At 32.3% G+C, this 24,609-nt stretch overlaps 1 protein-coding gene across 7 annotated transcripts in view; it reads left to right on the top strand.

The window, feature by feature from the left end:
• The window catches only part of LOC132783694 (neuronal acetylcholine receptor subunit alpha-7), a 121,985-nt gene extending 97,728 nt beyond the window's left edge, over positions 1-24,257 (top strand). For 2 of the 7 annotated variants that reach the window (XM_060789026.1, XM_060789025.1), the window contains exons 7-14: positions 6,134-6,314; positions 7,638-7,713; positions 8,098-8,292; positions 13,729-13,815; positions 18,827-18,936; positions 18,999-19,213; positions 19,278-19,451; positions 20,340-24,257. In XM_060789026.1, the coding sequence (XP_060645009.1) occupies positions 6,134-6,314; positions 7,638-7,713; positions 8,098-8,292; positions 13,729-13,815; positions 18,827-18,936; positions 18,999-19,213; positions 19,278-19,451; positions 20,340-20,424 (1,123 nt within the window). In that variant the 3' untranslated portion in view covers positions 20,425-24,257. Of the gene's footprint in view, positions 1-6,133; positions 6,315-7,637; positions 7,714-8,097; positions 8,514-8,966; positions 9,054-13,728; positions 13,816-14,443; positions 15,040-18,826; positions 18,937-18,998; positions 19,214-19,277; positions 19,452-20,339 lie in introns of those variants that run through there. The other 5 variants (XM_060789027.1, XM_060789024.1, XM_060789031.1 and 2 more) reach the window with 4 other exon arrangements.
• Positions 24,258-24,609: the final 352 nt, after the last annotated feature.

Below are 24,609 nucleotides of genomic sequence, written 5' to 3'. Positions count from 1 at the left end.
TTAGTTTTCATTGTCCGATATTGAATTAGTTATTACCTCAATAGTTTGGTCTCTAGGTTAATGTTCTAAAGCTATTTATATTCCCAAACGATGTAACGAGCAAAGTCTAAATCGAATACCATCCTTTTCTCAATCTTGACATTTTCCCATTTTCCTCAAGTTCGGTTCGACATCTTTTCAGAGCATAACATCTACAAACTGAATAATTGAGTTGCAAAACGTGCTCAATTATCATCAAATGCTTAGCCTTTTTGCAGCTAAACTCTTAGCTTTTTTGCTGCCGCAGTTTGCTGATGCGGTTGCTCCATCTGTTACTTGTAGTTCTCTTATTTCAACTTCTTCTTTTATTTTGGACAGCTCATCAATGAATTTTGTGCTAAATGCTTATATTCGAATCACGCTCCAAATGCAGACAAACTTTTGCCTAATTCACGTATCAATCACTCAACAATAAGTACAAATTTTTGGCCCGAAACTTTATTTCCATTTGCTTTCTTCACTTACTCCATGTTCCAACATACAAACGAACTCCTCGATTCGTACTAACATACTATGTGTATACCTCACTCTATGCTATCTGTCTATTCGTATATATATGTGTGAAAGTCTTTCTGTGTATGTGTCTGAGTGTCTAGTTAATATATGAGTATAACAAAAAAACAATAACTACGCCGCTTCAGCGCTAATAACGCTGCTCATACATCATACGCCCCATAAGACAAGCAAACCATTTTCACCTTATGAAAAACAAACAAAAAAAAAATAGAAAATAGAAAATAGAACGAATGCTCGAATCTCGAATATCCCTTAGACAATTTAGAAGTCAACTATTAATATATCTGAAAAATCTAATAATTAAAAAAAATATATGTGCAACCATTAATTTATATTGTGAAAATCTATGCCATTAAACGCCAGACCTGTATAGTCTTTACTGTCATTTTTCTATGCACTGAGTATAATAATAATAACAATGATTGCTTGATAATTGGCAAAAAGCAATTCAAATACCCACATAATTACAATTTCATATCATACTCATTCCCATTACTGGCGGTAAGCTTATAAATGTTATTCAGTGCTAGCAAACAAGTTATTGAATGTGTATGTGAGCGAGTTAATGTATGCGTGCGAGCGAGTGTGTGCGTGTGTGTGTGCGTTGGAGTGTTTACCATTTACCCAAGTAATCAATTGTTATCAATGTCGATTGTGTGTGCTATTTTCCGTTTTACTTAGCTATGTTTCACTGTGTCTATAAATATAAATATTTTCATGCCTTCCATGTTAGTCGATGTCCAGTTATAACAATTCTGTTGTAATATTAATACCATAGCAATACTCATTTTAATGTGTAAGTCTTTACATTAAGTCTCGATTGACAACAAAAGCATACCAAATCATTTGTCATCCCATTAAGTGTACTGTAAGTTAGTTTAAGTTTTGTTTTAAGCTCAGCTTAGTTGCATGTCAGCTCAGCTTATTTATTTAGACTTACATTTACTGATAGTTGCAAATCAAACACAAACACTCGCACACACAATGGAGTGTAAACCTAATGAAGTATCTCAAGTGTGCACAATTTCCCATCAAAGACCCAGAACAAGTTTGGCCGCACAATTGTGGGTTTTGCACACAAAGTTCTCATTTATCACTTTGATGTTGTCTTCTGTTAAATCAACAGGCATTTTCTATTCAAAATTAAATACGATAAATAATAGAGTACTCTTTGAATTTGAACTGTATTCAAGCAGATAGGTAAAACGTATTTCGACTTCTGTTGTGCAAACATAAAATCACTTCTCATATAAGAAATCAATATATTGCAGATATCAGATATGCTGCAGAATAAGAGTTGAGAGTTTCAATTATAAGCACAACTACAACTACGTTGTGTTCTCTTGTCGTAAGCAAAAAGTTGAGAATATTCTCGGCTTATGTACAAAGTATATTTTAAAAGCCTTTCACAATTTCTTGTATTAACTTCACTGATGGCAGTAAAAAAACATAGCATACTTTTAAGCTGCGTGCTAAAATCTTTTACTATTCAGTGGCAAAAAGCGAGTGCCATAACAAAATGAACTGAAACATTTTAAGCCATAACTTAAATGTCAAAATTTCTTGCTGGTGCAATAAAAAAAATAAAGAAGAAATTATCCAACTGGCGACTAAAAACTACTTAAATGCCACAAATCCCCTGGCTGCGACTCGAACACACTCTAAGCTATTCTGGGAGGCACCTAAAAAGCGCGTTAAGCTCAACATAAAACTGGCTGGCTTGGACACAAATGAAGACAAATATGGCAGGTGCACACATTTTAGCTAAAATGCACCTGGCAGAAAGTCAAGTAGTCTTTTTTTCATTTGCTTTGGCTTTTTCTGCTTCAACTAATTGCAAGTTATGCTGATGTTGAAACTGCAGTGGAGCTTACTTAGTCACATTTTTGCGACTGATTGACGGCAGATTTACGAGCTGTGACTAAAAGAGCACATTTGGCCCTCGATTAGGGTTGGGATTAAGAACAAAAGGCTTGAAAGCCATGAACATTCGAGGCGTAGGCTCAGGTTTAATTTGCCTGGCACGCAGCATCCGGTGTTGATTACGGAATGGCAATGAAAGCGGACTACACAGGTTCCGGCTGAGAGAAGAGGTACTGAGAGGAATAAAATTCATATTGATTAGCTATGTAGTCATTTGAATTGAGTCTGGGGAAATTACTGTATGGGTGGGATGAAACTGAAACTAGATGGACTTTTGGGGCCGCAGTCAGTGGCCCATGAGCAATGGGCGTGGCATGTACACGCACACTGCGTGTGTCTTCCTACACCGAAAACCTTTTGGCTGTCAACTTTATTTACTAATGAACTTGCGCATTGCGTAGCCAGGGTCGATGTAGTCGAGGCAATAATCAATGCCACGACTGTTCCAGCCAATAATTTCACACCAATTTCGCCAAATGCTTTCATCGACTCATTAAGACTTAATCGTGGTAAATTTACAATGCCTCAGTTCTGCCTCGATTCTGATGGACATCGTTAGGCAATGCACGTCTTGCGTTTCAGATTTGAGGGAGATTGCGTTGTGTGGAACAACAGCTGAGCGACTGACTTTCATTTCGCTTAATTTATTAATTCTTCTCTGCTTTTCTTTTCTTTTCTTTTCTTTTCTTTTCTTTTCGTCTTGGCCACGGTCACAGCCACCGTCACAGCCTGAGTTGGCCAACATTTGTGGACCCTGCTAGCCTAATTTGTATGCGTCGTCAGTGCTGCTAATGTGTGGCCATCATTTAGATCAATAGCAAGACGACAAGGCTTATAGATACAAATACAGTTACATTCACAGCTTCCATATTATATATATACACACACACACGCATACAGTGCTCCCAATTGAGCATGGATTCGCTTTGACTTTGGCCTTGTGCCCAGCTATGCGAAACCCATCAACGCCTTCTGCAATCAATCTGCCCGGCTTCAATTTTCGTAATTTGTTTATGCTGATTTCAATGTGCGCCATACTAAGTCTCCACCCAAAAGATGTTTAATTGAGATACTTTTTACAGGCCGCCTAGATTAAAAGCGACTAATGTCAATATCAACAAGGCAGCAAAAGCTGACGACGCTTCACAAATCTTGAATGCTCTTCCAATTACAATATATCAATGAGGTTTGTCAATGAAACTATTTTCAGAAAGAATCTACAAAAGTTTCTTGAGTTCCAGTTGTATTCACGCGATTTAATGCCAAAGAAATTTCATGCCAAAAATAACATTTGTAGGATGTGCAAGGGTATAAATAAATAACGTAAATTTGGAAAGTGAAAAGCTTTTACATTAATTGCAATGTTATCTGGTATCTGGCGTAAACAGATTACAAAGCATGTGCAAGTTTATAAGTAAGTCGAAAAGCCGCCTTCGAAGGACCAAGAGGCATACCCAAATGAGATTGACAGCGGTTGTGGCTTAGCCAAGCGAACCGTCGACCAAATTCGGGCGCATTTGCTCGTGTACTTGGTGAAGTCTGAAACAGACCAACATCAATTTTAATAATGCCTGGCAATGATTTTATTTATTTGTTTGAGCCAAGCCAAGCCAAACCAAGTCCTGGTCTTGTTTTAGTACAAGAGCAGCCAAGGACGTGGCAAACGCTGCCAAATCTTGTGCTTTCAAATATTAAAATGTACGTCCGAATTTAAATGTGAAATGAGATTGGTCAGCCAGTGAAAGTACTACTTATAAAAGACGAGTGCGATGAAGGCATTGAATAACTGATAACTGCGTAGTTGTGCAGACAATCAGCTTATTAGTTCAGCCAGAGTTATTCCATTATTTACGAAATAATAAAAGTTTCATTTGAAATGAAGAAAAATCAAAATGAACAATTAACAGGAAAAGGAGTGAGATTAATTAATATTTATTATGATATTGAAATTTCTATTTCCTTTAGAGATTTATTTACAATTTTTTAAACATATTAACTTTGTGGCTATCCACAAGCACACAGATATTTGGGATATGCTCTGAGCTATTAATCCAATTAGTGGAAATTGTATTGTTGTTGTTGGCACATTGGCACGTCTCTTACTGCTGCCGACCACAATCTCTCAAGCCTTAACGCGGAACAGCAGCTTCTGTGGCACCTGTGGCACATGGGTCTTGTCCGTGCTTAGGCCATCATTACAACCGGCCGCTAATCAGGGCACAAATTCCACTTAAATGCCACAACAATAGCATGTAAGCTACGGTTACTGCCACATGGCGCATGCCACTTACCTCTTACCTCTTGCCACACACACACCCACACAGCAACCAAACTGCACACAGGTGGTATGACGGCCAATTAAATGCACACTTTGACCACAAAATCACAAACGCCATGATTTAAAGTGCGTATCTGCATCTCTCTCTTTAGTCTCTATCACACGCAATCACACATTTTGTTCAACACAAAATGATGGCAAACAGCTCGTAACTCAAAATATCTATGCAAATTGCGTATAAAATGTTTGTGCAACAGTTTTTTGAGTACGCCTCTCAACCAAAAATAAAAGTAATTGCATTTTATTTCAATGCAAGAGAAAGCAATTCCGACAGATATACATTTCAATGCCACTCTCACTCGCTACTCTGAGTCCTTAGAGCTCACTTTCTGTACAGATTACGTACATATATATCGTATACTATATATGATTTGGGCCACTTGCGACTGGCTTTCAGCATACAAATTTGTCTGAAACTCATTTGCATATGCACAGAGAGATTTACCATGTAGTTAGATGCAGATATTGTATCTAACAGATGTCATTTACGCAGCCCAAAAAGTGCTGACAACAAAATTGTCATTTGTTTCATCAAATGATGCGGCTAACTATGGTTAATATTCTGCGCAATGCCAGTGGAATAAATGGATACCATTCTGCAGATGCAAATATTGTCTCCAAGTGAATTTATTTGCAACATAGAACTAATTGGACAGTTAGAATTATCACCAAATTTCGGTGGATATGAATTTTGCACTAGTTTAATTTATTATATCTGCAACTCAAAGATAATTTTTGCACCTCAGAACAGCAATTACAATATTATGGAATAGCGTAAGATTTAATAACTAACACTTAAATAGATTAATATAAATTAAATGAAAATAAATAAACAATTTTAATTTCTTAACATTTTTATTTTTATTATTCTGTTCGTTTCATGTAAGAGACCTCATTAAGAACCAATAAAAGTAGACTGTATCGAATATCGTAATATAAGTAGAATTAGGTATTTAAATGTTATATCTGATATGTTATACTTAGTATAAGAGCAAAAACACAACAACACTGATTTGACCACATCCACCTAGTATAGATATCCCTAGAGCTGTTCCTTTAATTGAACACACAAAACAAATCACAACTCTCCTGGCCCCCAGCTCTATCCAAAAACAAAAATATATATTTTTTATAACTAGCCAAAATGAAAAAGAAATCAAAGCGCAAATCACATAAAACAAAACAACAATTATAAATAATAACTGCAACAAAAAAGAACCTATCACAAATAAAATCAAAAACTACATAACAAAAAATAAGAAAATGAAAATGACAATGAAAATAGAATAATATATAAACAATTGTACAATAATTTAGCGCGGATGAGGGATTCGATGGCACGTATCACACCAACATTGTGGTCAAACATAACGGCAGTTGTCTGTACGTGCCCCCTGGTATCTTCAAGAGCACATGCAAGATAGACATCACGTGGTTCCCATTTGATGACCAACATTGCGAAATGAAATTCGGTAGTTGGACTTACGATGGAAATCAGGTAAAGTGTTTAGTACACATTACAGTAAAAGTACAGTACAAGTAACAGTACACGCCACAAATCAAAAAAAGAGCTAACACCGTACACCGGTACAGTAATGACTGGCTACACCGTTCACAGAGGTCACAATCACGCTTTCACACTCATAAACAAGAAAAAACACAACCAACTAATACACGCACACGTGCACATGCACAACAGCAATAGGCAGGAAGAAAATAAAGGGAGGTGACTTTTGCAGGATATTCTAGGATGCGACAGTATGAAATATGTGTAAAACAACTTGAGGTTCGACGAATATTTAGTTATTCAAAGAGTCGTAAAACTCTTACTAATTTCCTTTATGCTTTTCCAAACTATCGCTATCTCTCTTGCTCTCTCTCTCTCACTCTTTGTAATCTCACTCTCTGTCTATCTCTCTACTTCCATCTATATCTATCCAAATCTGTATTCCAGTTTTTTTATATCCCTCACGTCGAACAATTCTTTGCGTTTTTGCGAATTACAAAACCAAAAGTATCAAAAGTGTTTAATGAAAAAACAAAACACTAAAAAAACTATTAACAGTTTAGTGTTGGGTAAAATTTTCAAAGCTAATTTTGAATATTTTATGACAACACCTAGGTGTTTACAGTTATACTTGAGTGAATACATAGAAGTTGCCCTTTGTGTATTGCCAGTGCAATTGTATTTTCAACTACTCCTTGAAGTAGTTCTCAGCACTGGAAATCACACAATTTGAGCATTATATAGAAATGGAATCATGTGTGAGACCCTTGAAATTATCGAAATGAAATTTCAGTTTCAACTATTTTGCATGTTAGCAGACCAAAAACCACGCCCAAAACAATGAATCAAAACTATGAAATATGTTTGGACGTACGTAAAGACTCTTAATGGAAGTGAAACAAAAAGAGGTTTTCAATACCAACCAATACCATTTAATATTATATTCACGTTTCTTTGCACTCAAAACGCAATTTCAAACTAAGTAAACTTAAGATAAAAAAATCTATTATTATAAATAAAGCTCTCTACTTTGCTCGCTCTGTCTCGTACACCTTGAACACATGCTCTCTTTGTACATAAATGTTGTTTCAACGTGGCTTTAAGTGAAGTCTCAAATTTATTATAAAATAAAACTAAAAATGTTAAATTTCTTTTTCTCCAAAAACAATAAAAACTCAAACTCAAAACAATGACCAACCATTGAAAAAAATAAAAAACAAACAAAAAAATTCGTTTCTCTCAAAACAAATTTTTTTTTGAAAATACCAAAAAAAAAAAAAAAAAAATTACAATAAAAATCGTTGAAAAAATCAGTTGGATTTGGTTTTGAATTCCGAAGATGGAGGGGATCTTTCCGATTTCATAACAAATGGCGAGTGGTACTTGCTTGGTTAGTAAAAATCATCATAAACCTAATGCTTATATCACTGTGTTTCGTTGTCATGTGTAAATGTCTTCAATCTTCTAAATACATGCATATTTATAATATAAATATATCATTATTTTGCTTATTGTTTTGTATATATCAATAACATTGTAGTACAATTTTAGGCAAAAATGCTTCATAGAACCATTTTATTTGCTGGCGTTCTCTTTTTGATTTCATTTGAACTTTTGATTCGTAGTGTAAATAGCAAATAAATGTATATATTACTATAAGTATTTATTGTATACGAATCTCAATAAGATTTGTGTACAATTGTGTGTATCAATGTATCAGTGTCATGCAACACAATTATTTCGAGTATTACTAATCGTCAATTTTATCGTCCAGCTATGCCCGGAAAGAAGAATACCATAGTCTACCAGTGCTGCCCAGAACCATATGTCGATATCACCTTTACTATACAAATTCGCCGACGTACTTTATATTATTTTTTCAATTTAATTGTGCCATGCGTGCTAATCTCATCGATGGCCCTCCTGGGCTTCACATTGCCACCCGACTCGGGCGAAAAACTAACGCTGGGTAAGTATTGCTAAGTACAGTAGAAATCAAGAAACAACTTCAACTCTCCGACACTGATTGACCCCCTTTATGACCAGTTATTATGATATTTATATTATACTTTATCTTATAAGCTTTTTTCAGCGTGTGGTAAATGTGACAATAAAAAAGTGTTTTGGTTAGGGTTTTCGTAAGGTTTTTGTTCAGGTAAAGCAGCGGTAGCGAAATGAGGCTTAGCTGGATTATTACATATATATTTAAAAAAAAAAAAACTTAATTACATCCAAAAATCAAAGTATACGCTGCTCCTAAAATTAGTTAGACTAAAAAGTGCATGTTTTATTATTCAGTATAAATAAAACAACGTAAACGTAAAAATAATAAACAAGAGTGTTGCCCTCTGTAACTTTGCTTCTCTCAAATCGAATATTTTATTTCATTTAGTTGATGCAAAGGGCAAAACTCTCAACATGCTAACTAAAAGCTTTAGAGCAACAACAAAACTTTTAAATCCCTTAAAAAAAACCAAAACAAAAAAAAAAGTATTTAAAACTAAAATGCGTAAAATAAAAACCAAATAAAATTTATTTAATAATATTTGTTACTTTTTGTCTTTAATATTTTCAGTCGATTTTGCTTTGGCGTTTCTTTTTAAATTCTTTTTATATAAGTATTTATTGTATCTCTTGTTCCAGGCGTAACTATACTACTCTCATTAACAGTATTTCTAAACCTTGTTGCCGAGTCTATGCCGACAACGTCGGATGCTGTTCCTCTTATAGGTACACACACACGCTATTTATTTAACAAAATTACAAAAAAAAGTTAACCAAACCTCAAAAAAAAAAAAAAGAAATTAAAAATGAAAAAGAGGCAGTACGAAAAAAAAAAACGAAATTAACAAATGTGCTGTGTTTAATGCTGTTTTTAGTTGTCATTAGTTTTACTACAGTAGTGCAATAAAAGCTAACCAACAAAACAAAATACAAAACTAACAAGATATTCGAAACTACAAAATACCAATTATTTAGATCTTAAACCCCAGACACACACACACACACGCAGACAGACGTAAACACACATACAGACATACACAAACGCACACGCATACAAGTACACTGCGTCAATCGTATGGAGAATGAAAATATGCCACATACTTATCTTAATTCTATACGTATGTTTGCTAATAGATATGTATATTCTAACTTCTGGACTTTAACTGTGTGCCACAAAATCAATACATATTTCAGTTTCAGCCAGCTACTACTCTACTTCTCTTCCTGCCGGAACTTTTGGATAGACCTTTGCAATGATAGCTCCATATTATTATACCAAACACAAGCAATACCCGAAGAAACACCTCCGAAAAAATATCTCTTTCACAAACTATCTAACTACCTATTTCTCTCTATGTCTCTATCTGTCTCTGTCTCTGTCTCTGTTACTGTCACTGTCACTGTCTAATAAATGTAACGTACCGAAAAACCAGCCGGAGCAATTTTTCTTTCAACTTCTTAATTACTGATCATTTAGTTAGCTGACTACTTTAAAATATATAGAATATTTATTACTCCTTCTAATACTGCTACTTCTGCTACTTTTTTGATCATTAACTACCCAATTCAGCTGTTCCAAGTAGTCGCGCATCAAGAGCTCTGACAATAATTGGTATTTGACCACACGAAACACACACTCACACTCACGAATCACTACTCACGAATCACAAACCTCAATCAGACGTTCCACACAAATTCATAATCGATATTCGAATCGCAAATGAAAAGTTTTCGTTATCATTTCCATATTCATTTCCATACTTGCTGTTTCAAAAGCGTATGTTAAGCTGTCCCCTACTCCAATCCCATTTAAAAAGCTTAGTTTATCAGTTGTTGTTTCTGTCGATTCGTTTGTTTTCTCTACGTGTTTGCCACTAGATGATATTTGTTTTCATATACTTATATCATTTATTTCATTCTTCTGTTCTTAGCCTGACTAATTAATTTCTTTAACAAAAAAAAAAATCCTAAAAAAAAACAAAAAACATATTAAAATAAACTAAAGCCAAAACGAACATTATGTAAATAAGCTTCTCTATCGATAGAGTAGTATATCATAATCATGTTAGGAGAGGTCGCATTAATTGCCTGAACAATAGTATCATCTACTAATTAAAAGCATAGCAGCATTTAAATCGCATTTAAACGTAGAGCAAATGCAATTAAAGACATCTAATCTTTATATTTATATACTTGTTAAATGTATTCTTTAAACAAAAATAGCTAAATTGTATATAGCCAAAAACTATAAACAAATCCAACGAACAACCTTTTTTCGCTACCAATTCTCAAACGCTACAACAAATTGGGCTACAACTAAGCCAACTAGTCAGAAAACACATGAAGAAACCAAAACAAATATAACATCAAATTTCAATATGATTTTTCGAGCATTTACAGTAATGGTCATGAAAATATGCGCACTTAAAGAAAAAATTCTTAAAGACTAACCAAATCAATACAGACACATGAAATCGAATGCTTTTCTTTCCTTTACTATAATTATAATATTTATATCAGTTTTATACAAAACTATTTACTTCTTTACAAAAGTTTTAACACATTAAAACTAAAATCAGTGTGCATATTTTCAACACCAGCAACATGAATACCAAAAATGATATTTGAAAACAGAACATTTCACTCGCATTGTGCCTGTTGGCGAAGTCCATCAACTCTAACATAGATAATTTGATAAATGTTGCCAGTTAGACACTGTCAATTGCAATATGTAAAAAAATAGTTATATTTTTATGATTTTGTATGCATAAAAGAACCACGAATAACAATTACTAAAACAACAACATTGATATACAACATACTATATATATACTCGTATATTCACATCAATGTCAGTATATGGTAAAGGTTTGTATTCAAGGCAAAAATATAATAAAAACAAATGCAATCAAAATGAAAACGAAAACGAAAATGAAACGCAGCCAAATGTCATTTTGATACTTGGTAAGGTAGAGAGGAAAAATCGAATGATAGGCAACCATTAACAATAACCAAAACAAATAAAAAAAACATACAATCATACACATGTATATAGTATGTTCATGTTTGTATAGCATTTAGGCTAAGAATTATTCATAAATATAATACAGAAGCTAAATGCTTTGTAGATTTGGTAGGTATAACATATATTAAAGTTGAATTACTTATAAGCTATGGACAAATTTGAAAAATAATAAAACAAAAAAACAACGAAACACTGTAAATAAATTACACTTGAACTGACGTAAGTACACACAGCAGACTCAGACACACGCATACTGCACACGCACAACAAACTTAACAAGAAAAACCAAGAACATGAACCACAAAGTCTAAGAACTCTCAACGAAACAACACACGACAATGAAAAACCGAAAAGCGCATGCCACAAACAAACCAAACTGGCCAAAAGGCCAAAAGTTCTCAGTCTTAGCCATGCCACTATCACTCTCTTTCGCTCTCTCTCTCTCTCTCTCTCTCTCTTTCTCTAACTCTATCTCTTTCTCTGTTAATCTCACCCTGTCTATATAACTTTCCAAATCGGTATCTATCTCGTTTTGGCAAAGAACTCTCTCAAACCTGCACCCAGTCACATAAGAAACCCAAACTGAACACTCACAACTCACACCCAAATCAACCTTTAATAAATATATTTTCTTGCTCAAAATATATATACACAAAAAATAGTCAAAGAAATCTCTAAAATTCTCATATTTACGCACCTGTAAAATCCCAAACTTTAAATGAAAGAAATCCCACCGAGCATAAGCAAAACCCCCACAACTTCCCGCTAAACGAAACTCAACTAAACCAAGCGAAAAGCTAAAACCAAAAAAAAAAACAAAAACCAAATAAGATGATCAAAGCGCAACATTTGAACTTGCATTTATGCAGATCCATTTGACCTGATGGTAGACTTGCAACTCCACATAATATCGTATCGCTCATCATGCGTTCATATTATGTCATATTATATCCGACCCAACTTCCGATCTCTTCCAACAACGACCCACCGATGAGCGTTAAAATCATTTGCATGCACTGTGCATCAAATTCCTTACCAAATGTCCACTGGCCCCACATTTATCCCGGGTGGCACGTAGCAAATTAAATGGGCCGCATGGCAGAGTGGCAAATTGACGACACGTAGCGGTAAACTCGTTGCCTCGAAAGAAAAAATTATAAGAATAATACAAAAAAGAAGGGAAAAGTGCAGAAAAGTAGAGACAGCACGCAGACTTCAGTTCAATTTACAAAATATTCTCATCTAATGCCAGAAACTTGCCACTTGCCACTTGCCATCGCCACTCGCCACTTTCGGTGGCCTTCTTCACAGTGCAAACTAATGGGTAAAAGTTGGAAGATTGTGCACCTTACTTACCACCATTAAGCTTTTAAAAAGTTGAGCCAACTAGAAAAAATACGAAATGAAAACATTCATTTGTTGGAATGTTGTGAAAATTTGGGCCAAAATGTTTAGTGCTTGGTCAGAGTTCGCTAGTTAATGACTCCTGTAATGTCAAGGATTAAGAAGTTCAAACTTCTAAAGTAACTGTAATTATAGATCTAAATTTTCAGTGTCGCTCTGAAGATGTAAGCTGATAACACGGGACTAATTAAAAGTTCAGCTTAACTGTGACATCAACAAAATTAAACTGACCATTATTAGAAGAATGAAATAATATTATAATTAAATGTAAATCTTTATTTAACACAAAAAGGATAAAAACAGTATAAATCTAGTATATGGTAAAGTTTAGCTAACAAACGTATTCGAAGATTTTCACAACATTCAGCTGACATATGTATGTTCAACTTTGAGAAAGCTAATTGGCGTTATTATATATATTATACATTGTATACTAAATGTATCCCCAAACAAATACCCTCACTTTACAAACGCTTAAGTTGAGACCCCTTGCCCAGCTTTCCCCATTCCGCAAATGCCCGGTTTTTGAGTTTCATGTTCGTGACTTCAAAGCATACAAAAATCATATTACTCATCACTTTTCAAGCACACATCATTCGAGATCCGAGATTGAAATCAAACGTAATCATCATTAAAAGTATATACTAAATATATACTAAAAATTGAAAACAATAGAAAAGAAAATACCAAAGCCACACCAACAACACAAAAACATCCCCATCATGGCGGCGTCTTAAAAGAGAAAAATGCAAAACAAAACAAATCAAACGAACTCAGAACAACTCGAACACAACTAACTAAACAACAACCACAACAATAACCACACACAGAACTTGTGAAATGCCCTTGATATGTCTTTTTTAAAGTTTCGTTTTTTATGTCACAAGAAACAACACCAACATACGTTTTATAATTTCGTTTTCTTGTCATTATTTATATTGTATTTTATCAAACGAAATTCTTTTGTTTCAGGAGTTACAATTCTTCTATCGCTCACAGTGTTTCTCAACCTTGTAGCTGAGACATTGCCCCAAGTATCTGATGCAATCCCCTTGTTAGGTAGCGATTGCATTTAAAAAACATACAAATGCAAATATATATTCAAATTTGTCAAAAAAAAAAAAAACAAAACAAAAATCAAAACGTTAATTAACAAATTACTTAATATGATTTATATATACGTACATACATACTATATATATATATCTATATATATTCATAAATATTATTGTTATTGTTGTTATATATATATATCAATTATGATTACTCACACACATTGCTAAATTGTTCGCATATATAATCCTTAATTAAAACCAAAAACCAAACAACAAATCTTACAACATAAATAAAGTATTAGTCTAACTAAAACAAAGTCAACAAATACAAAATGCTAAGTGCCAAAAGTTGTTAAATGTTATTTGTGTACTTCGTAATATGTTTACTAATTACAACAAGTTTTAAATTAATTACTAAACCAACTCAACTAACGCTCTCTCTCTCTCTATCTCTCGCTCTATCTATATCTCTATCTTGTTCGAAAATTGAACTTCAAATAATATTTATATATATAATGACGCCGTTTCTTAGTTGATCATATTATTATGTTGCTATCTCTGTTTTACAAACACTCTATCAACGTCACATCTCTCTCTCTCTCTCTCTCTCTTTTCGTTCGCTTTTTAAAAAGTCAATATCTTCGGTAGACATACCAAAGCTCAGTGCTACGGCACTGCATCCACACCCATCACAATATACCAAATCAAGCAACGCAAAACCCGTACAAGAAATCTTTTAAATGCTATCGTTATCTACTTACAACACTTCTGATCTATAACTCTTAAAAACTCAAAACTTTCTCTACAACTTCTTCACTTATCATTGGTACGTGGCTGACTTATACAACTATTATATGCATATATATTCTATATACTATGTAGAAACTACCCAGCACTAATCTAAGAGCCACGTCAATGATACAATCAATTCACTTCAATACAATTACTCCAATATTTCCGCAAAATTTTGTGCTGCTTTTATCGGTGCAATAGATCCAACAATTTTAGGGATATTCTACTCAAATATACTTAACCTCTGAATATAAATTTCAAGAAACCCAATTTCTTTCAACTTTTCAATTGGTTTTTTTCAATCTTTTCCAATTATGCAATTCGGAACTGTATTCCGATCAATTCGTTTGATAAAAAACCTCTCCGAATTTGAATTTTGAAACTATTAAAATAGTCATAGTCATCCTCAACCGATTACCAAGTTTCTTCTAATTATATGTAGAATTTCATAAAAATACATTTATTTTAAAATGTATACACTTTAAGCAAAATGTTAACATTAAAAAAATATATTTCTTTACTTGCTCTATTGCATTTGACGAAAAAGCACACAACCTGAAAACTTCGATTTGTAATTATTCAAAAACATATTGAACTTCTATTATAAACTTATATTCTATATACATATTATATATATTTAATGCAGTACAAACTAATTGTACTTATTTTCACTTCGCAATTATGTAACTCTTTCAAAACAAAATGAAAATGTAATTACAAAAGATACTTATGAGACAGATTTCAATACAAGTGAGTTTGGGAAAATACTTGTGAAATAACATTTGAATTAAATGCCGATAAGAGATATATATATATATCATCGCCGCTCACGTCGCCGATCGATGAAGATGAAAGAAAGAAAGAAGTTTTATTCTTATGGTATTATTTAACTATTTTTGCTAATAGCTTTGATTTGTACTTGATTTATTTTGTTTCTCTCACTCTCATTCACCCATGCCTCACATTGTTTAGAAACGTTAACTGCATACGCATAGAATCACCCAAAAAATATAAAAATATATCATATATATATGCATATATATACACCCAAAGTTCCACCTTGCCACAAAAAAGTATCTTAAAGTTCGTACACACAAGTTAAAGAAAAAATAATCAATTTTAAAAAATTCATGACCACCTCCAAAAATTCCACGCCACCAACCCACCACACGCTATATATTTCCAAATTAGCACCTATCCATTAATACTTGATAATTATTTGTTATAATTCTATCACGCAGTCATTAAGCTACTTATAAATACTATTTACACTTTTTGACCCATTTCTCGGAATGATATTTTTTGCTCAAGAACCTTTTTGATCGATATTCGAATAAACTTCTAAACCGCAGAATAAATAAAAAAAACTAAAACGTTTCATATCAAAATATAAAAATATCATTTCGTATAGTTTGATTTATTATTTTCATTTGTATTTTTTTTTTTATTAACTGTGCAAAAATGGGTCAGAAATTTGTATCTCTGCATTCGCTTGCCATTCATTTTGGATTGATACTCGTTGAACCCATCAATCAAATTGCACTGTCATTACAAAATGTTATATAATACCAATAAACCGCATAAATAAAAACGTTTAAATTGTATCTATGTAAATACGTAATATATACTTGAGCACAAGCACCCTCAAGTAAAGCACAGCGCGCAAAAAAAACCAAAAAAAAATTGAACAAAAAAAGGTTCAGCCAAAAAATATCATTTAGCAAAAGACCAACAATATCTAGCTGGACACGAGTTGTAAATATTGTAATAAATCGTTATAGAAAGTACTTTTCTACTACAGCCCGTGTCAGCAGACTATCTATCTATCTTTCTGTCCTTATTTTACTCTACATGGTATCTTCAATTCTATTGCTTCTCTCCAACTAACTACACATATTTTTGGCAGATAACCTAACGTTTATCCTAACAACAAAAGAATGGTCCTTTTTTCATATCAATTGCTTTTGTTTTTTGACTGAATCAACAAATTTTTCGAACCAAATATTTGCAGGTGTTACAATTCTACTGTCGCAAACAGTTTTCTCTTTATTGGTCGGTAATGTCATAACAAAGACGAGCGAAGCCGTACCGCTGCTAGGTACTAGTACAATCACGTTCTTAAATAATTATAATTTTTATAATTTTCCAATTAAAAAACAACAACAACAAATCCAGAATTTCCTAGCGCTATAAAAACCAATAACTTTTTCTCTTTTAGCTGCTAAAAAAAAAAAAACGAATGTAGCAAACGAAAAGTTTCCAAATAAAAAATCAGCTGATTAAAATCGAAATTATATGAAATATATATCTTGTACAAAATTAAATAATTAGTGCGACTGCAGGCTTCTCTGCAGTGCGTTTAAAGTAGGTAAATCTCAACAAATCGAACAATATCGAGAGCATGAAGTACAACTCCAAAGGATAACATAACAAATGCAAATACTTTCCTATGGCTGCCGTAGATATACCCAAAAAATAAAACTCCCCAACAATCGTAACAAATGCTTCTTTAGAGTTTGGCTGAACCTCTTTTTTAATCTTAAGGTAGAATGCTGAGCAGAACAAGAAAACTTCAGCATCTACAGTGAAAGCAATGACTAACAAAAAATTAAGTGAATCTCTTCGGATTGTCGAAGGTAAAATCCTCTTGCAGACAAAATTTATAAATAACATATAATTGAATAAATAAGAGATAGATGATTCGTATTTTAAGGATCTCGATAAATTCACTTACAAATAATATTGTCCGACAATAAAATAATACATTTTATTATTTTCATATTGAAATAAATCAACACTTTTGACAACTTTTATGTTTAAACTAATATAAGTAAAATATTAATTGAAATAAAATACTCTGCAAAGGAAAATTTTAAACTCTCGTAGTATCTTCAACACTAACACTAGATAACCAATCCATAAATATGCTACGGAGGGTGCTTGGCTTAACTTACTTAGTTCCATAACAACCCTCTCTAAACAATCGTTTAAATAAGTACAAATTCGTATGCAATATGCAAGCTAAGAATGCGTTAAGTAAAATTGTATACAAACATTTTGTATATATCGAACAGAGACACGTTTTGAAATTCCTCATATCCAAGTATCAAAAGCTGACTAAATAATGAAAAATTGTTGTAAATCGCAAGCCGTAAAACGCCTTAAATCAATAATTGCAATTTATACATAAAAAAATCATTAAATATTCACTAAATATACCGCAACAAAAACTAAACATTTAATTTACATAAACAAAAATAATAATAAACTACAAATTTGTTCATTCGAGCAAATGAATTCATTAACTCAGAACATTTTCTAGTTGTTCAACTTGTACAGAAAATACAGAAAAAACAATAACAATCAAAAAATGGCTTCAATTTTTTTAATGCATGAATATTATGTTTTTTTTATTCATAATATTTTACGAGATTAGAAGACAGTCAAGTAGTTTGTTGGAAATAGTCAAGAAAACCTTTTCTGTGACTAAATAATTGCCCGATGCACGTACATATAGCATACTTTTTGGCGCAAATAACGAACGTGTAATTTTTATAATAATTCAACTTAATAACATAATTTTTTTTGACATCTTTAAGAAATTTAAACATTGCTTGCACTGAAATCATTTCAACACACTTCAGGCAATAAGCACATTTATTCTAGTCAAAACTATTTGGACAGTCGCCAGTTAATAATCAATAAAAAAAAACGAGTTTTGAAACAGCAAATGAATACCGACTATATGACTGACTTTTAATGCTCCTCATTTTCTTTGTTATTTAACTTAGTTGATGCACACATAATGCATGAATTAATCGTAAAATAGAGGAGAGTCTAAACTGCATGTTAAAGCATGATGTAAACGTGAAATCAAAGCAAAAAAAATGTAATGCATGTCTCCAAACCCCGTAATTTGAGTAGTAGCTAAATCGTGTAGTCTTGCATCCGATAAATCACAGCATTTGAATGCCACAAAAATTGACACAGTAAACTTGATCCACTCTAATTCTCAAACTCTATTACTTATTATGAAAAGAAAAGAAAAAAGAATACTAACTAACGTAATGTAAATGCTGTTTTATTGTAAATTATTATTTCGAAATCTTTTGTTCTTAGTGTTGCGCAAAAAGTTGAGACCCATTGAACAGCCCACTAATCCTATAAAACTTTCTGTTTTGCTTGTTATCGATCCATACACAAAAACACGACACGAAATTTAGGTACATATTTTAACTGCATCATGTTCATGGTTGCATCGTCTGTGGTGCTAACGGTTGTGGTACTCAACTATCATCATCGCACAGCGGATATTCACGAGATGCCACCGTGGGTAAGTAATCGATTGAGAACACACAATACAACAACATATTGATATCGCTTCTGCTTTGTTAGATCAAATCCGTTTTCCTACAATGGCTGCCCTGGATACTGCGCATGGGTCGGCCTGGTCGCAAGATCACGCGCAAATCAATATTATTAAGCAATCGCATGAAAGAGCTGGAATTGAAGGAACGTTCTTCCAAATCCTTACTAGCCAATGTGCTCGATATCGATGATGATTTTCGTCATACAATATCAGGCTCACAGACCGCCATCGGTTCGTCGGCGTAAGTTCCTACTTTTTTCAATGATGCTCCACATTATATTAAATGCTCAATTTGATATCTACAGTAGCTTTGGTCGACCCACAACGGTGGAGGAGCATCACACTGCAATAGGCTGCAATCACAAAGATTTACACTTAATTCTTAAAGAATTGCAATTTATAACGGCGCGCATGCGCAAAGCTGACGACGAAGCGGAATTGATAAGCGATTGGAAATTCGCTGCAATGGTTGTGGATAGGTAAATTATAATTAAAGGTTTAATCAGATTAGGAATGTTATTAATACATTGCTTAATGGTCATACTTTTAGAAAGTAGACCTCTTAGTTATGAGAAGATAAAATGACAAAAACGGTCGGTGCTTTCAATTCAAATCTTAATTTCTATGGTTGATAATCTGAAATATTTTTAATGTTTTTGTTTGTTTTTGTATAACGGGTTTTTCAGTACTTTTTATGTATATTTATTTTTGTATATTTTATTGAATCTTAATTTCTTTGGTTAATAATCTGTTATATTTGGAATGTTGTAAAAAGTTTTTGTATTTCGGTTTATATCGGATTTGTTTTTGGTATTTCTTACCAAATCTTAGTTTTATTGGTTGACAATCTGGTAAATATCGTATTTTATAGAATTTCGGTATACTTCAAAATATGTTTGGAATATTATTTTTGTATATTTTATCGAAAATCCTTTCTCAACTTGCTTTTAACACATAGTCGAGTACATTCGGCTTTTGCTTTCCGTTTTAAGTGAAAATGAAGCAATTTTAAGCATTTATTTACAATAGAAGCAATTATTTATCAAATCTGCCTAATAAACCATTCACATAAAGCAAAACCCATATCTAGTCAATAACTAATACAGTGCCAGCAAATAGGTAGGCTGCAGGGAGCTTCATGAAATTCCCCCAAATCAAACAATTAAGGCAACAATCAAATTGGCACACAACATCCGGTTGTTTGCGAAGCGTGGAACACCCGCACGCATACCAAAGCAAAAACATACACACAATAGGTGCACAACACGTGGCACTTATAAGCAAACATGGTGGCCATTTTGTGTGTGTTTGTGTATGATTATTAAAGAATTGTAATTCATGCCTTGCTATTCTCTTCTATTTTACAGATTTTGTTTAATTGTTTTTACGCTCTTTACGATTATTGCAACGGTAACTGTGCTGCTCTCAGCTCCGCACATAATCGTGCAATAAGGCCGCTCAATTTAGACACTTAAGCTACACATATATATGTACACACAAATAGTCACACACCTACATCGTACTATATATATATACAGTTATTGTATATGAGGAGAAGTAAAGTTAAGTTCTTTTTCCAAAAAACAAAACAAAAAACTAGCGAAGCTGCTTCGATACAAAGCAAAAGATAAAAAAAAAAAACAAACAAATTGTTAATTACATTTTTAAGTCAAAGCAAATAAACAAAAAGGAAATTGAAAGGAAAAACTGAAACATGAAACAAATTTCGCATATGAAATATAGAATACAAGAAGATGCAAAATGACACTATGATAAATATTTTATGAACAAAATAAAACAAAGCAAAAATTACTGCCGTACAACAAAACCGAAGAAATAAAGAAAATGCAAATTGCGTAATGTTTAGTAAGTTAAAAAATATAAATTACCAAATAAAGAGCAAAACACAAAAACGCAAGGAAAAACCACAACAAAAAAAACATTTGCATACAAATAGCAAAGAAGGAAAACTACAAACACACAGTCACACACATATGGAAACACATCTATATACAAATGGAAACGATTCAAAAGGACAAAAAGGATATTGCAATTATGCACACACACATACATATACTACGTGTGTGTGCGTCGAAGTTATAAGTTAATTATGCTGAGTTGTTATAATTTATGTAAGAAACACATACGCTAAGAGGAGAATACATTATATGTATGTATATAAGAGAGATTGTTCCTATGAGACATTAGATATGTATTTAAAACTCACACAATGACACACCTATATATACACAACCCCACACACACACACACACGCACACTCAAGCACTTAATTGACAAATGCAAAGAACAAGAAATATCAAGAACAAGAAACAAAAGCAAAACCAAAACAAGGGACAGCAACCATTTTATTCGTAGGAAAATGTAAGAAATTCAGCAACGGACTTTACTTAAGCAACCTTTTTTGATTATTAATTAATTACTGATTATTTATGAATTACATCGTAGAATATTAATTTACAACTTGTGTTTACATCACGTGGACCAAAAGTAACACATTTTGCTTCTGATAAACTAAATAAGTTTCTTCTATTGATTTTTTAAAGCTATACAGAAATAGTTTTGAATTTTACAATAGTTTCTACTGAAATCAGATCTCTTAAATTTTGTACATTTTTTTGAATACAAATTCCATATTAAATTTTTGGTTGAGCGTGCGTAACAGTTGTGTGCATAGAATAGCACATTGGTGGGCATAAATGGTAACAAACTGACACATAATAATGAATATGATATATATATATAGATCTATATATATACATAAAAATATATATTGTAATAGAGTAACATATAATTAATTTTTAAAAAGCGCATACAAACAAAATGAAATACAAAAACAAAAGAAAAACTTTGAGAATATGTTCATTGAACAAGCTGTTTTTAGAAAATTTATTGTTGAAATATTGTAGCAAATTGAGAGAATACTAAAACCGAATACCAACAAAAAGACAACCAAACGTTATAGTCACCAAATAAACAACAAAAACAATTTAGTCAAAATGAAAAACTAGCAATATGAAAGGCAGAAAATAAGTAAGGAAAATACAAGAAATAAAACAAAACAAACAGGTGTATATATATTTTATGACACATATATCACCAGCATATACTCGTATACATACAATATATAAATACATATATTTTTAATAAAACGGAAACAGGCAACAACTAAACACACTTAGCAAAAGCAGCAAATGAAAACGCAATATAAAACCCAACCCAACCAATCAACTAACCAACCTAATAACCAAACAGACTAACACACAGACAAACAAACAACAATGACAACACAATTTTGTTGGAAATTTCGTAAAATTCTTTTACTTCATAATTTCATTTTGTATTGAAATTTCTGTTAAAGTTCCTCTTCCGAGTATGAGCTTTCACGCTTTCAATTTTATTAATATCTCTCTGAAGCGAAACAGTGATATTTACGGTCGAAAACGAACAAAAATGAAACGAAATGAAAACCAAAATAAAAGCTCCCAGATTGTAAAACTTTTCAAAAACCCACCTATGAAACCTTTTAATGTACATGTTTTCTACACAAAGCCAAACAAAACGAAACAAAAAGCAAATGAAAATGAAACAAATAAAATAAGAAACCTACCTCCTCGTTGAAACGATTACATAATGAATATTTCACGATGTACTCGTAAACACTGCCGTATAACTCGCACGTACTCGCTCTATCCAACGATCTATACTCTTGTACTTATAAGTTAGTCCTCTCTATGGTATATTTCACTCTCTCACTTTCAATCCCACTTCCCACTCTGCAAATCTACATATTTAACTGTCTATATCCCTGTCTCTGTATTTCGTTGTCTCTGTAAATTTCTAACAGAATTGTGCTCACATCTCATTTGATGGTAATTACCAGACAAAATGTTACTTAAAAGCTATTCTTAATTACAAAGATTCACATCGTAAACTGCACTTACAGCAATCCAATATCCTACGATAGTCCCAGCAATATCCATATGAGTGCTAAATCAATCCCCACGTTTGTGGGAAAAAAACAACTAAAGATCTGAAAGTTATACGACTACAGCTACAGGGCACTCATTTTGTATATGTATTACGTATTATTTGCATTTGATATAATGTAATATTTACTTACGCCCAATATGCGTAATCCTACCGATAACTGTGTCTGTCCCCTAAGGTTGTTTATAGAGAACTACTATTTAAAAACAAGCAAAAAAAAAGTGTTTTGTGTTTCCTTTCATTAATTTGCAATTCGCGCAATTAGCAAATGGAATTCAATTGGAATCAGATGCGTTAGGCCTATTAAATAATTTTAATTGTATTAATATTATTATTTTTTTTATATTATAATCTAATTTAGTGCTAATCTTCAAGCAACTAGACGCATAATTAGATCTACTATGTACTAGTACTTATATATGTATGTGTATGAATGTCTTTTTGATAAAAAGAAGCTATTTTAAATGAAGCAAAACCATTTTCTACACTCTTTAAAAGAATGAAGTCTACATGTATGTATTATAATACTATAGCATTAAATAGGCAATTATAAAAAATGATGAAAAATGAGAAAACCCCCAAAAAACAACTATAAAATAAGCGTCCTACATTAGGAGAGGGCAACTAAAAAAACGAATTTAATATTACAGCAAAAAGTAATAAACGTTTAATAAACGGAAGAAGAAGGAAAATTGAAAATAAACGTAAAGAAGAAGATGGAAAAAGGGTAGAGAAAATTGACATTTCATCATTTGGAAAAGAAAAATGAAAAATACTTTTGCAAAACTAAAATAAATTAACTAATTCTTCAGATCAGAGTTTAAACTAAATGCTAATGCTAATTAATAAAGGTTGGCACACAAGTACACAAAAAAACTCTACACACACACCCACACAAACATGACATACACACACAGATTCGTCTTATTCAATAAAGAGCAACTCAACAATTCAAACAGCGACTTCCGTTTTATTTATTAATTTTGAATAATTTTTGTTGTTTTTGCATGCTCATGCAGATAAACAAGAACTAAAATCTCAATAGATGCTAAACAAGAATGATCGGTTCACATTTTAAAAGATATATATTTAATATTAGCATTTAAATAAAAACCAAAACAAAGTAGGGTAAAAACTGCAAATGTTAAGCACTAAAACTCACCAACCAAAAATACAAAATCCAAAAAACCGTTAAAATAAATCCCAACGCCTATCCCAGACAAACCAAAAAAAGTAAAAAAAAACTAAAAGAACTACCAATTCAATTTAAATATCTACTTGCATAATTAATAATCCGTTACCGCAAATTGTGTAAACTTCAAATTGACAAAATGAAACCCAATTTATGCATGTAAAAAAAAGACAAAAAGAAAAAAAAACAAAATTAGCAAAAAGTCTGTTGTCGATAAGGAATTATTGACAGACAAATAAGTTTCGTCACATTGACGATAATAATTAATTGTAAGCTGAAATGGAATTAAATGATTTAAATAATAAATTAACTTTAAAACCGAGAGAAATGATTGCAAAAAAAAAACAGAACACAAAAACTGAATAAAATTTATTTTGAAAAGAGAATAAAATGGTTTGAATTTCAAATTAAACGCAAAATTCTGCCTTGAAATAACA

The sequence above is a fragment of the Drosophila nasuta genome, chromosome 2L (genome assembly GCF_023558535.2).
Source record: "Drosophila nasuta strain 15112-1781.00 chromosome 2L, ASM2355853v1, whole genome shotgun sequence".
Lineage (NCBI taxonomy): Eukaryota > Metazoa > Arthropoda > Insecta > Diptera > Drosophilidae > Drosophila > Drosophila nasuta.
Note: the sequence above shows the minus strand (reverse complement) of the source record. Positions and strands in the feature narration are given on the sequence as shown.